The sequence below is a fragment of the Eschrichtius robustus genome, chromosome X (assembly GCF_028021215.1).
Source record: "Eschrichtius robustus isolate mEscRob2 chromosome X, mEscRob2.pri, whole genome shotgun sequence".
Lineage (NCBI taxonomy): Eukaryota > Metazoa > Chordata > Mammalia > Artiodactyla > Eschrichtiidae > Eschrichtius > Eschrichtius robustus.
The window spans coordinates 114102610-114117796 of NC_090845.1; the positions used below are offsets into that span (position 1 = coordinate 114102610).

Sequence of the window (15187 nt, forward strand, 5' to 3'; positions counted from 1 at the left end):
TACAGCTAATTCTCAAAGTGGACATTTGTCCTGTTCTAGTGTTCAGAAGGGATTTCATTGTAGCTGCAACTCCCTTTAAACAAACCCAATATCGAAAAAATCCAGCCTGGTAATAATTTTCTCTTTAGAAGAAGATTCACAATAGGACTCTTGAAAGTAGTAAAAATTTCCTCTTAATTGAAATAAGATTTGATTTTTAAAAGTTAAGTAATTTGAAATGCAAAAAATGAGTTGATTTATGAAACTTTGACTTCTCTTCCCAGGAAATCATTTGTAAAGTGAGGCATGCCTATAAGCCTATTTGAGATAAAAGGGGTTAGGAGAGGGCAGATTTCTAGTTTGGGGGACAGTGGGAGGAGGAGTTGAGAGGCCACAATCCCTCAGAGTCAGGCTCCAGGCTTAGCCATGAGGCGGCAGGTCTCTGAACCTTCGTTTCTGTCTGCAATAAATGTCTTTTCTGCCCTCCCCTCCCAAGACCAGTTCAGTTCTGGGCTGGGGGGGTACACAGGGGAGCTGTCCCAGGTAGAGCAGAGTCTAGTCCACATGTTTATGTGTACACTCATTCAACGATTCACTAAGCACCCACTGTGAGCCAGACCCTGTGCTCAGCTCTGGAGAGAGAACCATGAGCAAGACAGGAGAGCCATGGTTCTGGCTTCCAGGAAGCTGCAGAGCAGCAGGGAGACATGTAAACAAGGAACAGGCTTGGAAGGATCAGGAAAGTCTTCAGAGACCGGGACGTTCCCCAGAGGAGGGGAGAGGGGTCAAGTGCTGCGGGCAGAGGTCACAGCAGGTCCGTACAGGATGTCTGGAGGGGCGAGGGAGAAGTTCAGTGAATGAGAGAAGCTGAGAGTGTGTAGCAGGGATTACAAGGCCGAGGAAGATGATGCACTTGGGAGTGGCTCCAATTGACTTGCTCTCTAATATGCACAGCTTTCCTCCCTTCACACACTTGCTCCCTTTCAAAGAGAAGAGAATTTAATTTAGAAGAATCGGGTTTTATTTAGTGATGTGAACATTAAGAATTTGCCTACATGGTTGAAATATTCACAAAGGACTTGATTATTCACACTCATACATACAGAGGAAGTCTGCTGAATAAAAAACGCTCCTTTACCCATCCAAGCTGCTGTCGGGGACAGCAAAGGGCCTGCCTGTTCCACAGCAGTCTTCAGTCTTCATGAATGTTGAAAAGCTTCGCTACTTCGTTGAGATCTTCATGTTCCTCACCGTCCTTAATGATCTGAGGGACAGAGGAACAAGGAGTGTGTGCGCTGGGCCGCACACCAGGGCAGCCCGGGCCAGTTGCCACTTCACACTGGGAGGGAGTTGTGGGAATGGCTTTCTACGAAGCCCAAGTGAGCATGTGCCAACGCCCGTGCTACCCAGCCATGTCCCGAGTGAAAAAGAAACATACCCGAGCCAAGGCGATACCTTTGTTCTGCTCAGGCACAGTCTGACCCGGGTGGACAGTGCGTGGCAGGACATCCGACGAAGTCACAGAGACGGCTTCCGCCCACACCTCCCATCTTCCTCTCAGAGCCCTGACGGGCACCTACCTTCCTTGCTATTGGCATTCGGTTGAAGATGTTCCACAGCACGATTCCCACCACCACTTTGTCCCTGAGGTAGAAGATGATGCCTTTGCCGTAGTCCTCCCCTCGGGCGGGGGCCTGGGGGACTACAGGGTTGCTGGGAGGAAGAGTGATTTCTGAGGCCTCAGACTCTGTCTCACTCTCTGATCGGATACCAGTCCCTGTAGCCAATCCCCAAAACAAACAAGCAAAGTCAAAACAAAACAAAGTCAGTTCTTATGAGCTTGGAAATTTTAGAAGGCAAGTATCTTTCAACACCTGCTTCAAGCTGCTTCTAAATGATTTGTTTTTCTATGCCGCCTCAGTAAACACTGGCCTATTCTAGCCCCTCTCCATTGACAAAGCCAACAAAAGCTCTTCCTTGCCAGCTCCTGGGCACTGGGTCAGTCTGACCCCAAACTATCTCATTTTAAATTTACACTATGGATATTTCCTGGTATCTTTTTTCAAACTACAGAAGACTTGCTCTTGTCCCCTGAGAAACATTCTATGCTACATGGTCAGTGCAATAGCCACTAGTCACATATAGCTTTTCTAATTAAAATTAATTCAGAATTGAAGTTTATTTCAGTTAAAATTAAATAAAATGTAAAATTCAGTTCCTCATTTGCACTAGCCACATTTCAAATACTAAAGAGCCACATGTGGCTAGTGGCCAATGTATTGGGCAGAGTAGAGATAGAACACCGCCATGATAGCAGAAAGTTCACTTGGATGGCACTGCTAGAGACACTCTGGCCAAAGCAGAAGGCACTTCCATATGGAAAAACCATAGTGCAAGTGCTTCCTCCTGTGCAGGGTGGTGGCAACAGCCTGGGGAGAGGGCATTTTGTCTTCTGGGAACAACCAGGCTTCAAGTAATACTGCCCAGTGGACAGAGTAGTGACCTGGAGTTTATAAACACCTACTGTATAAGTCCCTGGGTCCCCCTCCTGGATCCACTTCCCAGGAGAGGTCCGAATTAAGGAGTGGGTATATGTAATCCACTTAGATTACACAGGAAAAGGACCTCATATCCATATAATGTCTTGCTTCCTCCTTCCTAAAGAGCAACTTGTCCTTGAAACGCCTCTAACAAGAGGACACAGAGGTTAAATAACTTCAGCCAAGGTCACGAAGGGAGAGAGAAGAGACCTGGGAGTTAATGAAAGAGATGTGTGTCGGAGAGAAGTTCATTCCGAGAGGTGCCTCCCGTCTAAAGAAAACCCGCTATTAAGATCTGACAAATGGAATTAGAGGCAGCTCAAGAACTACTCAGCCCAGTTCTTCACTCTTCAGGGCCCAAGGAGGGGAGCAGGTCCCAAACTAAGGTTCTCAGGCCTAGCTCTTGGGATCAGCAGGAAGCAAAAAAAAAAAGCCATTGAAAAAGTTCAGGTTTTCTTAATCACGCAGGTCTTCCTAGTCCCTTGGGACAAACTAGACTTACAGAGTCGTTGAGTTAGCCACCGTCCAAGAGTCCAAGAGTCTGGGACGACACCCACAATCCACAATATCTATGCTTTGACCAGGATACCTGATTTCGCCAGCTCTCAGACCACTAAAGAGCGAGGACTTCGGGTTTGGTTTATTTTAAAGCACAACATGAAGAGAGGCTTTCACTGACAGTTCCCTCTGGCCAATACAGATACCCCTTGTTCAGGAGGATCTGGACCATGGTTTCTCAACACTCTTCCAAGAGAAGTGGTTGGGCTTCCTTACCTGACTGCTCTGTGGCAGATTTGGGGTTGTCTTGTGCGGTTGCTTTTGCAAAAACGCCGACTGTGGGCAAACTACTGTCCACGAGACCAATAGCTTCATAGCCAACATCGGGGCCCAAGTCACTCCTAAGGAAGGAGAGAGAAGAGGGTGTTCTGTCAAAGGGCTGTAAAGGATGGTGCGGTAGAACGCTTCCTCTAAGGCACCACACTTTTATGCCAACCAAAGAAACTGGTATGTGCCACAGCAAGAGAAACGCCAAACTGATCTGTCGCCTGCTAGGACATCTGGGGACGATTGTGAGAAAGCACGATTATTCCAAACAGGTTTTATTTTCCTAACAAGCCACTATGCATATCACAGATCCATACAATGATCTATACTTTCTTAAATTTAATCATTTAATTTTTACCATATCACATTTGGTGGGGGTGGGTTCCCCACATTTACTATTCACTACCTTCCTTTACTCTTTTTAAAACTGCCTTTTTGAAACTTTAAAGAGTGCTCCATATTTATGGAATCCAGAATCTGGGATATTTTGTGGTTCTATTAACTGACAATACTTCCTCTTAGCCTTCAATTTTCAAGGCTGAAGTGCTTTCTATAAAGTGGCACCTTCACTCACTTGGTCATTTTATTTTCATTGTTCTTCTTGGAAACTTTTCCTATCATCATCATGCTGTTTTTAACATGCTAGGAACTTCACAGAATACTTGTGGCACAGACACACTATGGTTTTGTAATCATCCAAGCTACTTGAGCTGTTTTGTTTCTGGTGCTCTACATTTTGTTATCTTCTTGGCCACAGAGGCTCACTGGACTGGGGTCTTCAGGGAGCAGTCTACAATGACTTCTTGGATTCTGTTCCTGGAACCTAACTGATAATTGTATAGCTACAAACTACTTTTTTTCCTAACTGCATTATCTTACACGTGTTGACCCTGAAACCCATCTGTTATATGTTTTTTGCTGCCCACTCATGAAACTGTGTGTGATCGTCTTAAAATGTACTCCCATCAGCTGAGAATTTCCCCAACAGAAACTGCTTAGAGGCTTCTGAAACCGTGAAGTTTTATGTACCCCATCTTTCAAATCAACAAGATGACAGTGGGCCAAACAGGGGCAGCTCCAGTATTCAAGAATGTCCATTGTTAACTTTCTACTATCCAGAGAGCTGCCTATATACGTCTGACTCTGAGTTGCTGATCTTAAGGGTTACATATGAGTGAGCTGCCTTTTCTGTCAGTAGGTTGGGCTCAGTAGAATTAGCAGCAAAGAGCAAATAAAATATACTGCTGTCTGTATCTAAGAGCACACTTTTGTACTACCTACTGTAGCTCGAACTCTGAGCTATTTTAGCAGAAGTGCTGATGCCATTTCCATTCATTCACCTAGTCTAACTTATGTCAGATGGAACCCTTTTACCAGAAGATGGCTCGGGGGTAGGCTGCGTGGACACGAGATGGAATTTTTTCACCCTCTGTATGAAGCTAACTGGCCCACCAGGAAACCAAAGCATATAACTCTGGTTCCATTAATTCTGTGTTCTAACCAATTGAGTCCTCAAGGCACAAAACTATTACCAGAACATTGACTGATGCCAGTACGGCTTAGCAGCTCCAGTCATATTTTCTCCAGCCAATCTTCCGCTCACAACAGCGTGATCATGGTGCTCCACCCGCCTCCTACCCAACTTTATATCGTAGAAACATGCAGCATCTCCTGCCTTTGGAGACAAATACATTACATGAGCACATGATAAAAAAGCAAGTTAAGGACAGAACATACACTTTTGGGGCTCAAAAAATGCTTGTGATGTTAACTAATGATTTCCAACCACAGGCCAGAATCATACCTACACTATCAAAAACAGTTGAGCTTCCATTTTCACAAAAACCATTCTATGCTTCCACAAAGCTAACCTTAATCTTCCATGCTCCAGCTTACACCTATTTCTTCTCATTCTGCCCTCAGCAGAAACAGGATATTTAATAACCATGATTTGCAGAATATTCTTTCCTGTGTGGAATCCAGTTTTTAGATGTGACTGCCTCTTACCTAGACACCTTTTCCAAGATAAAAGTTTTTTGGTCATTCACTATTCATTCATTCATTCAGCAAGTATTTACAGAATACTGACTCTGTACAAAGCATTATACTGTCTGGGCTGCAGAGACACGCCTGACACAGACCTTGCCCACGAGGAGTGTATAAGTGAGTTGAGGAAGGCGCGGCACTCTTCCTCACTATGGTGTACCATGCCAGAGGTGCGCAGTGAGCGAGCTCAGTGTTTCAAGCAGAGAGAGAACCCCCGGCTGGAGGTGAACAAGGCCAGCTTCACAAAGGATGTGGTATGGGAACTCTCTCACCCTTTGTTCATCTTTGTGGCTATTCAGACACCCCCAAAGCAACCTAAAAATCCAACATGTGAGCAATGGCGAGATAAACTCTGAAATCCACCTAATGGAATATTATACAGTCGTTACACTGTTTATGGAATCTGAAGCAATGTGGAAAAAACTTACATTCGAATGTTAAGTGAAAAAGAAAATACAAATGTGTATACGTAGTATGCTCGCCATGACTGTCTACAACAAAGAAAAAAACTATGCGCGAGAAAATGAAGGGAAGAAACTACACCTAAACATCAGTGGTTGCTGCAGGGGAATGTCCCTTTCTCCTTTTTGCCTGTGTTTTTCATACTGAGCGTGTATTGCTTTTATAACAATTTTTAAAAATCCAGTACACTGTAACTTTAAAAAAAAAAATCTTTACGGGAAAAACACCCTGCAAAGTTCCTATGTCCTCAGTTGCAGAGTCCATAATCAAACACAATACACTTGTAATGATCTAACAATAGGGAAATTACCTCATGGTTCCTACATACTATAGTCTTGTTTGTGTCATAACAGATTTTTAAAAACAGCTAAAAATAGTACTCAAGGAAAATGAAAATGGAGTAATTTTCCTTTCCAGAGAATGTTATAAAACTGCCTCATCCTCCATTCCCTGGACTCGTGTTCAGGCAAGGGAATAGCAGATCAGTGTGAAAGCTGCGCACACGCCCGCCAGGGTCATGCTGATGGCTGCTGCCAACAGTGGAACCAGGAGAGACCTACTCCTGTGGGCACGCATACTGTTCATTTCCTTTTCCATGAGCCTGCAGCGTGAGGCCAGACCTGATCTCGTAAACCAAGCAGTTCACAAGTTTCTGCTCTCCACCCTCAGCTTCCAAACACGCTGACCCTATTTGGGTGGGCTGCTGCTGAGCCTTCGCACACCACCGGGCAGACCTGCTCCCAGGCCGGGACCAAGGCACCGTGCCTGGTCAGGCTGTCATCGCATACTTACCACCCAGATGTTAGAGCGGGCCTGGAGCTCTGCATTTACCCGGAAGCCACCAAAATCAGAGTCTATCTCCAGTCCGCCAGTCTTGGCCAACTCAACATTGGGCTCCAGGCCCACGGCTGCCACTATGTGGTCAGTTTCTACCTGAGGACAAAAAGAATTCAGTCGATTATTACAGTTTCCTCGTATGCCTATGAACCCAGCGACTATAAATCACAGTCACAAAAAATCACAAAAAATCGGGGCTTTACCAAAAAAATCATCGGGTAACTCTGGTCAAAAGACTTTAAGTTCCATTTCATAAAGTGCCACCCCTCCACATATACATACCCCCTACCATCTGAACAGAAATCTGCCACCCTAGGAAGGTCTCAAAAATCTGTGATACACATAGGAAGAGGCTATGGGAAATGGTTCCCAGGCAGCTACTCTGGCTCTCATCATTCTTCTTTTAGCAAAAGACAGTTCATTAAGAAAATTATGACAGGTTAATGGTGACTGCCAAGACAACTAATCTACTGGTATCAAATGAAGGAGTAAGAATGAGGAAAGGGCAGAGCAGGCTTGGAAGGTGTTCTGGCAGCCTGTCTTCCCCTCCTTACCTTCCGGCCATCTTTCAGCTTGATGAGTAACCTGCCACCGCTGACTCCAACTGATTGCACAATAGCACTGGGCAGCACCTTAACCCCCTCTGTAAAGGCAAACGAGACCTGAGGCTGAGCCTGTGAGCCTACCACCTTCATGACAACCAGAGAAGCTGACGAGAGTAATCATTAGTACGTAGGCAGCCTTGGAGAGCCACAGGCACCCACGCCCACAGTTCACTTCCAGCACTTCCAGGAATCTGGTGTGTCAGATTCAGAACACCTACATGAAGCTGGCTGACAGGAGGATGGTGGAAACTTTTCATAGGGCAGCTGGTAAGGCTTATGGACAGGGGGTTCCCAAAGAAGCAAATTTTGCCTTAGTCCTCACTCAAGGCAAGAGTGGGAGCATTTGGAAAGAGTGTCTCTACCTTGCCTGACTTTTTCCATGGTCCAGTTGCTGAGGTATTCGGGGAGGATCTTTCCCATATTTCCTTTCTCAGGGAAGAGCTGAATCACTTCTGTGCCCGAGGCTTGAGCTGGGAAGAAGAAACAGAGTAGGTATAGTGGAGGCAAAAGTCAATCCTAGAAGACAGGAAGAGAAGTAAAGGAGCCACAGGCAGCCATCTACTGCACACAGGGCAATGCTGCGGCCCAGGCCAGAGCGCCCGTTTGTGGGGCACTAGGGCACAAGGGCATCCACAAGGCAAATACAACAGATGCCAGAACTTGTCCCTGGATTCAACTACATACTGTGAACTCAGTGCACTTAGGCTTACACAAGTGCCTTGCAAGCTCTGAATAGTAAGCACCCTCCCGAGAAGATGCCCTGATTTCACACAGCTGAAAAATAACATTAAGAAAAAAATGGTTGCCATGAAACATTCAAACTGGAACTCACAGATCTGTCAAGCTGGGAACCATCATGTATCTGAAAGAAGCCTTTGACTTTTACAGGGAGCAGCAGTTCAAAGATACATACAGTTCTGTAGTCTACATTGCCCCTACCATCTTAATAACTCACTTTCCTTAATATTTTATTTCTAAGGAGTCCTGACCTAGAGGCGAGAGGAAAGGAAAAAGGAAAGAAAGCAGCACTGCTCAGCTGCTCAGATGACAGCTTTTTGATCACTAAGGCATCCCTCATCAGAGCTAAGCTCAGTGATTAGTTTTTCACCATGTAAACCTTAATCAAACTCTTTCTACTGATCCTGGTAAATGCATCTCTGAAAAGCATGTGATATAAGACCAGAGAAAGAAAATCGAGGTCACTCCCCAATACTCACCCTTTCTGCCAAGAGCACAGGCCAGTTCGCTACCAAGGAAGCCCCCACCGATAATTGTAATCGACTTGACTTCCCGGGAAATCTTCTCTAAGGTTCTAAAGTCTCCAATCTGCAGGATCACACAAGTTTAGTCCACTGATTTCCCAAAGGGGCATAGGATGATAATACCAGGAAATATTTTCGCTAAATCTTTGACAACAGTAATTTGCACATAAAATCTTCTCCTTGTATAAAGTGGCTCAATTATAGCCTCTATTTTATTGATGTAAATTTCTTTCTCCAATGTAACATTCTTTCTAATAACAGTGGTTCTCAACGGGGGGCAGATATACTCCCCCTCCCCCAGGGGACATCTGGCAATGTCTGGAGACATTTTTGGCTGTCACGACTAGAGTGGGGAGATACTAGTTGAAGCTAGCGGGTAGAGTCCAGGGACGCCGCTGAACACCCTACAATGCACAGGACAGCCCCTCACAACAAATGGTTATACGGCCCAAAATGCCCATAGTGCCAAGGTTGACAAACCTTGTTGTATCAAGAACTTAAAGGACAGTACAAACCTTTTCCGGTACCCATAGCGGTGGCTGAAAATTTTCAGCAGTTTTCATAAGTAAAGCATGGTGTTAAGAAGCAAACCCCCGCTTCCTTTTTCACTTAGGTACTCTTAACTTTTCTCCCTAAAGTCTCCACAATAGCACTTGCAGTGAAAAATGCCAAGAGGCTATAAGGAGTTCCAATGACTCAAATGCATCAGGAAAAAACAACTATGGAAGGGCAATCGAAGGAACTATAGCAAGCAATAAAAAACGCTAAATCTGTTTTTCTCCTAGGAGCTCAAAACCCTTGAGTGAGGTATCTGAGGTGCAGAGAGAGGAAGTGACTTGCTCAAGGCCAGATAACAAGCCTGTAGAAGAGCCATAGTTAGAACTTCAATCTCCCAATTCCCGGGTGGGTACTTGGGGACCACAAGATTGTGCTACCTCTTCAAAACCGCCACAACGAAAGCACTAAAGCTGACAATTACCTTTCTGAAAAGTGTTGTTCTACTCTTCACCTCTGCTCCAGCCTTATCAATGGCAGACAGACTTCTTGGAGTGCCTCCTGGAAATAAGAGGAGAAAAATCCTTTAGCCCAACGAGCAGGAGCTAGCCCAAACAATCCCCCCACAAAGGTGGTGCTGTGGTGTGTGCTGCTGGTGTCACAGCGGCATCAACAGGACACAAGGCTTTGTTTTCCCTCCACTCGCCCCACAGTGGGCTTTAATCAATTTCCTTTGAAAAGCAGATTTGAGAGTCTCTCTTCAAAGGGCCCACCATTCCCGTAGATGGCCAGAAGCCCTCACTTTTTGCTCCCGTTCTCTTCTACTTTTTCATGAGGATTCACCAGAAAGCACGGCTACGTTTGTTTAAGCAACTGCATCCTTCTCCTCTCTTGATTTCTGATTGGAACTGGCAATGAAGCCATGAGGTTATATCACTTTCAGGACACAGGGCAGAGGGCAGAAGGCAAAGGCTAAGCAGGGAGAGAAAAAAGAAAGGCAGTCCTCTTCAATACCCATCCATCATGCCTTTACCAGAAGGAACAATACGGATAATCCAGAGGGGCAACTGATCAGATGCTTGTAGTTAGCCAAGCTTTGCACCAAGAGAAGACACCCACTTCAGAGTCTGGGTTTCAGTTTTCTTAAGATTAAGTAATGCTTTTATACTAAAACTTGAATGAGCTGTATCAGGGAATAAAGCCATCTCCAGAAATACTCACCTGTTGCAATCAAGCACTTTTCATAGGTTATTTGAGAGCCATCATTAAGTTTCGCCACATTGCCTCTCACATCCAGCTGTACTACCTGGTCCAGTCAAACACATACACACACAGAAAGATATAAATTGGCTTTAAAATTTTTTACTGAGATATACAACATAAAATTCACCATTTTAAAGTGTACAATTCAGTGGGTTTTAGTATATTCACAAGGTTGTGCAACCATCACCACTATATAATTCTGGAACATTTCCATCACCCCCAAAAGGAACCCTGTACCCATCAGCCCAATGAGAAGAGTTAGTTCTTGACCTAAGGTGATCCTTAAGAAACCATTTCTAGGTAATCACTGGCACTACAGTTTCTGGTACCCAGTTTCTTCAAGTAGTCATAATTTCCTAAGCAGCCAACATTAGAGTTAAGTCCCTACTGTCCCAAAGTTCCTGCCCAATTTGTGGAAATGGAGAACAGGGACAGACTTTTCTGCCTGGCTCTTTGGGACCCTTACTTCCTTGTTAACAACTCTCCTACATCCTCAACAGCTTTGCAGGATGCTTTCTCCAACTTCTAGCTTTCACTAAAACTGAGCCCGCTCCCCCCGCCCCCAGGAAAGCTCATACATAGAGACTGCTCACTCACCCACACTCCTCCCCATCACAAGGAGAGGGTGTTGGCTGCTGGTGGTTCCAAGTTATTCTTGTACTATCATCCCCTTGGAAGGACACCGACATATATCCCTACAAATCAGTGTTATCCAGCCTCCTCCTGGTCACTCCTCATTCACTGAAGTCCTTGGCAGCTGGCTTATACTTCTCCTCTGAGCCACATCTAGAATCCTATCTCTTAAACTTATACTTCAAACATCTCACTCTTTGGTCACAATTTTCCATCCTTCCAGCTTTCTCTTGGTTCCACCGTCACCTATCCTTGCTTTTGATTTTCTCCATTTACCCAGTGGGCTGTTCCATTCCAACTAATCTGGGCCCATAGTAGATCATCCAAACTGTGCTCTTGCCAACATCCCTAATTTCCTTGCACCCTGCTCCTTAGGGTGAAAAGCTTGAGCTTTGCAGTCAGAGAGACTGGGGTTCCTGGCTCTGCTCTACTCCTTATGAGCAGTGAGACCATTCATTCAAGACATATTTATTAAGCACCTAGTATGTGTCAGGCACTGTGGTAAGTGCTGGAGACACAATGTTGAGAAAAACAGATACCTTCCTGCCTTCAGAGTGTAGTAGCCAAGACAGACAATTTAACAAGTACTACAATCAAGAGTGAAAAATCGAGTGAGAAATGCTCTAAGAAGGACAGTACAGGTAGCGCTAGAAACATATGACAGGTGCACTCAATCGAGTTTTCCGGGGTGGGGGGATGGGGGTGGGCAACGACATAAACTGAGATTGGATGGGTGAGCAGCCTCCTTAGCCGCCTTTGATTTGTCCTGGGTAAGATCCCTCTTCAATCCAACCCCTGTACTCAACCCCTCAAACTGCTCACTCTCAGATAACCACCTGGTGTCCTAGTTTATTGCAAAAACAAGTAAAGCCATCAGATGTGATCTTACTCAGCTTCCCGTACGGATTCCCACCTCCCAACGCCCAAATAAAAACTTTACTTCCTTTCTTCCAGCTTCTGGGATGAGGTGGCCTTTCTGTTCTGTTTCTATGCCTGACCCCCATCCCTTTCTTTCTCTCCCAGAACATTCCCCTATTAGTCACCTGCTCATTCCCCCATCTCTCTCCTGACATCTTACCCCTCAGCCCATTGACATGTTTAATTCTGTCCCATCCTAAATGTCCCACCTTTGATTCTATGTCCTCCTCAAGCTTTTGTCCAATGTCATCTCCGTTTTGTCATTTAAACTTTCTGAAAGAGAAGTTTATCCTCTTTTCTAACTTCACAATGATATCTGAACACCTAAATGTAATGGGTCATTTTATGATTCTTTTTTTAGCAGATTCCTTTGCTGCGGTAATACTGTGGATCACATCCTGCTTCTTGAAACTCCAACCTTGGCCCCTGCCCTGGGTTCTCCTCATCCTATGCTTTTAGTACTTCTTTCCTAGTCTCCTTTTTGGACACTTTTTCTTAAACCTGTTTCCTGAAATTTGGGTTCCTCAGGGTTCCATCTTTGCCTCACTCCTTTTCTGACTACCTCAGTTCTCCACGGGAGGCCTCACCTACTCTCATGGTTTCAAATCCTACTCACATGTGGATGATTCCCAAATCTGTATCTGAGCCCAGAACCCTCCTCTGAACATTATAGTCATGCGTCCAACTGCCCTTAGGACATATCCACACAGATATTCCATTTAATACTTAACAGTCCAAAACGAAATTTTATGTCCCCCTTAAACTAGGTCTTCCTCTTGCAATGTCTCTCTCAGCTGGGGGTGTACCACCATCTACCACACAAGCTGGAAATCAGAAAGTCATCTTTGCCTCCCCCTCTCCCTCATGTTCTGCCTCCAATCAGTTGCCACCACGCCCTACCAAGTTTGCCTTTACGCCGTCAGTCTGTTCCCTGCTCTTCACCACCTTTCTGCTAGGAAGCTATACAATGATGTAATTAAGAGCTTGGGCTCTGGAATCAGAATTCTCCATTCAGAGAGATCTGGGCTCAAATTCTGTCTCCACCACTTATTAACTATGTGATCTTGAGCAAGTTACTTAACCTCTTTTTCATCTCAATTTCTTTCTCTATAAAATGAAAATAATAATAGTACCTACTTCATAAGATTATTGTGAGGGTAAAATTATGTAATACACGTAAAGCACTTAAAAAAAACTATACTTACTTCATCTTCTTCATCATCATCATCATCATCACCACCACCACCATCACTACTGCCCTAATTTTGGCTCCCATCATCTCTCACCTGGATTATTATAATCGTCTTCGAAATGGTTTATCTCTAATCTTGTTCCCCTGAAGACCATCTTCCTCACAGCCAACCGAGTGATTACTTAAAATTCAATCCAACTGTTTTATATCCTTGTTTAAAACTCAACAGCTCCTCAGTGCCAATGGGATAAAACTCAAGCTCTTTCACACGACAGAGCTCTCGACGACCAGACCCTGCACAACTTCTCAGTTTCATCTCCTGCCACTCCTTAACTTTCTGCTCTATCGGTACCTAGCTGCTTGTGTTCCCCTGCACCAAACATGCTTTTTCATACCCTTGTGCCTTTGCTTATGCTATTCTTTTTTACTTGAATGTTTTTCACTTTTCTCTAATCTGGTGAATGCCTCTTCATTCCCTAAGACTTCTCATTCTGTAAGACTGCCTTCTCCAGCAAGCCTTTCCTGAAACCATCATTATACTGGGCACACTTCCCAATAATTCCCACAGTATACTGAATTTCTTTCTTACTCCAAATCTGTGTTATGATTATCTGTTCATGTTTCTGCCTAATACTGTTAGCCCCTGGAGGGCAGGGCCTGTGTGCTATTTACCCATAGGTGATACTTAATACATAAGGTCTTCTTACCAGCTTATCCACAAACCCATATCCACCTTCTCTGCCTAACATCCCCTTATAGGAGAAGTGGGCCTATCCCTATCAAAGGTCAATGCCTCCACTTGTGCTCTGGATCCCATCTACTCTGGGCTTTGCTCCTTCTGATAACCCTTCCCTCTCTACTGGAACATTGCCATTAGTTTACAAACACACTCTAGACCTCCCTCTTGTTAACAGAAACAAAACATAACACAACAAAACAAAACCCTCCTTGGACCCTAAATGCCCTCCAGTAACTGCCCCCAGTATTCAGGCACTCAACTTTGTAAAGTCTAACAATATTTTCCATGCTGATGTCATGCCTGAATCATTTTACTATCCTGAATAATATACATTTGTCAATGTCTTGCCATCAATAATCCCAAAGAAATGTTAGTGTGGAAAAACAGGAAGAAGAAGGAAAGGCAGAGGAGCAAATCAGAAAAAGGAACAGCTTCAGAGTCACGGTCCCCAGTGATTTGACTTCCCCGGGAAAGTTTAGCTAGCCTGCTATTCTAGGCTTGAGACTAGTGCTTTCCCCAGGAAGACACACTAATTAGTGTAGACTGGCAATATTAAACCTAAAATGACTTGATCTTTCTTTGATGAACCACAATGGCAGGACAGACGTAAATGGTAGTGGGAATACAAGTCACCATGTTCGCTGCCCACATGGGCAGATAGGTGGAGCCTGACAAAGGAAGCAGCCTACTAGCTCACCTTCTTCCCAGTGAGGACGGCCACACCACCATTCTCAATGTGAGGCAGCTCCTGAGCAGAGACATAGAAAGAAGGTGGCTGGAAATATATGCTGTATGGAGAAAAGGGAAAAAATGTTATAAGCACCTGGAACTGCTATCAACTTCCCCCAGAGCTTTAGTAAAATTGCTTCCACCATGGAAAACTTTTAGGAACATTTTCTAAAGTAAGTCTCCAAGGCCACTAAATCTTGGTCGCGACTTACTTATACAGAGGTGTTTTACACTAGTGAGTCTCAACTGGGAGCAGTTTTGCCTACCAAGGACATTTGACAATGTCTGGATACATTTTTCGCTATAATAGCTTTGGGGGAGGATGCTTCTGGTATCTAGTGGGTAGAGGCCAGGGATGCTGTTAAACATCCTACGATGCACAGACAAGGCCTCCAAAACAAAGAATTATCCAACCCTAAAGGTCAATAGTGCCGAGGTCGAGAAACCCTGCTCTGGATTTAGGTTCCTTTCAAAGTTAGAACACGAGGAGTGTCCAAGGAGCTGGTATGCACATCCACGCAAACGAGCTGTCCAGAATGGCACTGGTCAATGGACAACTAGGTCTAGCTCCTGAGATGATTTTGCCTCAAACAGTAGACAGTAACCATGAAATATTAATTAAGGGATGGATAACGTAACTGGAAGTATGCATCCTGCCTGAG

At 44.6% G+C, this 15187-nt stretch overlaps 1 protein-coding gene across 2 annotated transcripts in view; it reads right to left on the bottom strand.

Annotated features, from left to right (window-relative positions):
• Positions 1 to 977: 977 nt before the first annotated feature.
• The window catches only part of AIFM1 (apoptosis inducing factor mitochondria associated 1), a 28271-nt gene continuing 14061 nt past the window's right edge, over positions 978 to 15187 (bottom strand). For both annotated transcript variants that reach the window (XM_068533584.1, XM_068533585.1), the window contains exons 6-16: positions 14494 to 14584; positions 10273 to 10357; positions 9536 to 9612; positions 8512 to 8620; positions 7657 to 7764; positions 7244 to 7332; positions 6645 to 6785; positions 4877 to 5019; positions 3294 to 3418; positions 1560 to 1756; positions 978 to 1243 (exon numbers count right to left, since the gene is read on the bottom strand). In XM_068533584.1, the coding sequence (XP_068389685.1) occupies positions 1172 to 1243; positions 1560 to 1756; positions 3294 to 3418; positions 4877 to 5019; positions 6645 to 6785; positions 7244 to 7332; positions 7657 to 7764; positions 8512 to 8620; positions 9536 to 9612; positions 10273 to 10357; positions 14494 to 14584 (1237 nt within the window). In that variant the 3' untranslated portion in view covers positions 978 to 1171. The remainder of the gene's footprint in view (positions 1244 to 1559; positions 1757 to 3293; positions 3419 to 4876; positions 5020 to 6644; positions 6786 to 7243; positions 7333 to 7656; positions 7765 to 8511; positions 8621 to 9535; positions 9613 to 10272; positions 10358 to 14493; positions 14585 to 15187) is intronic.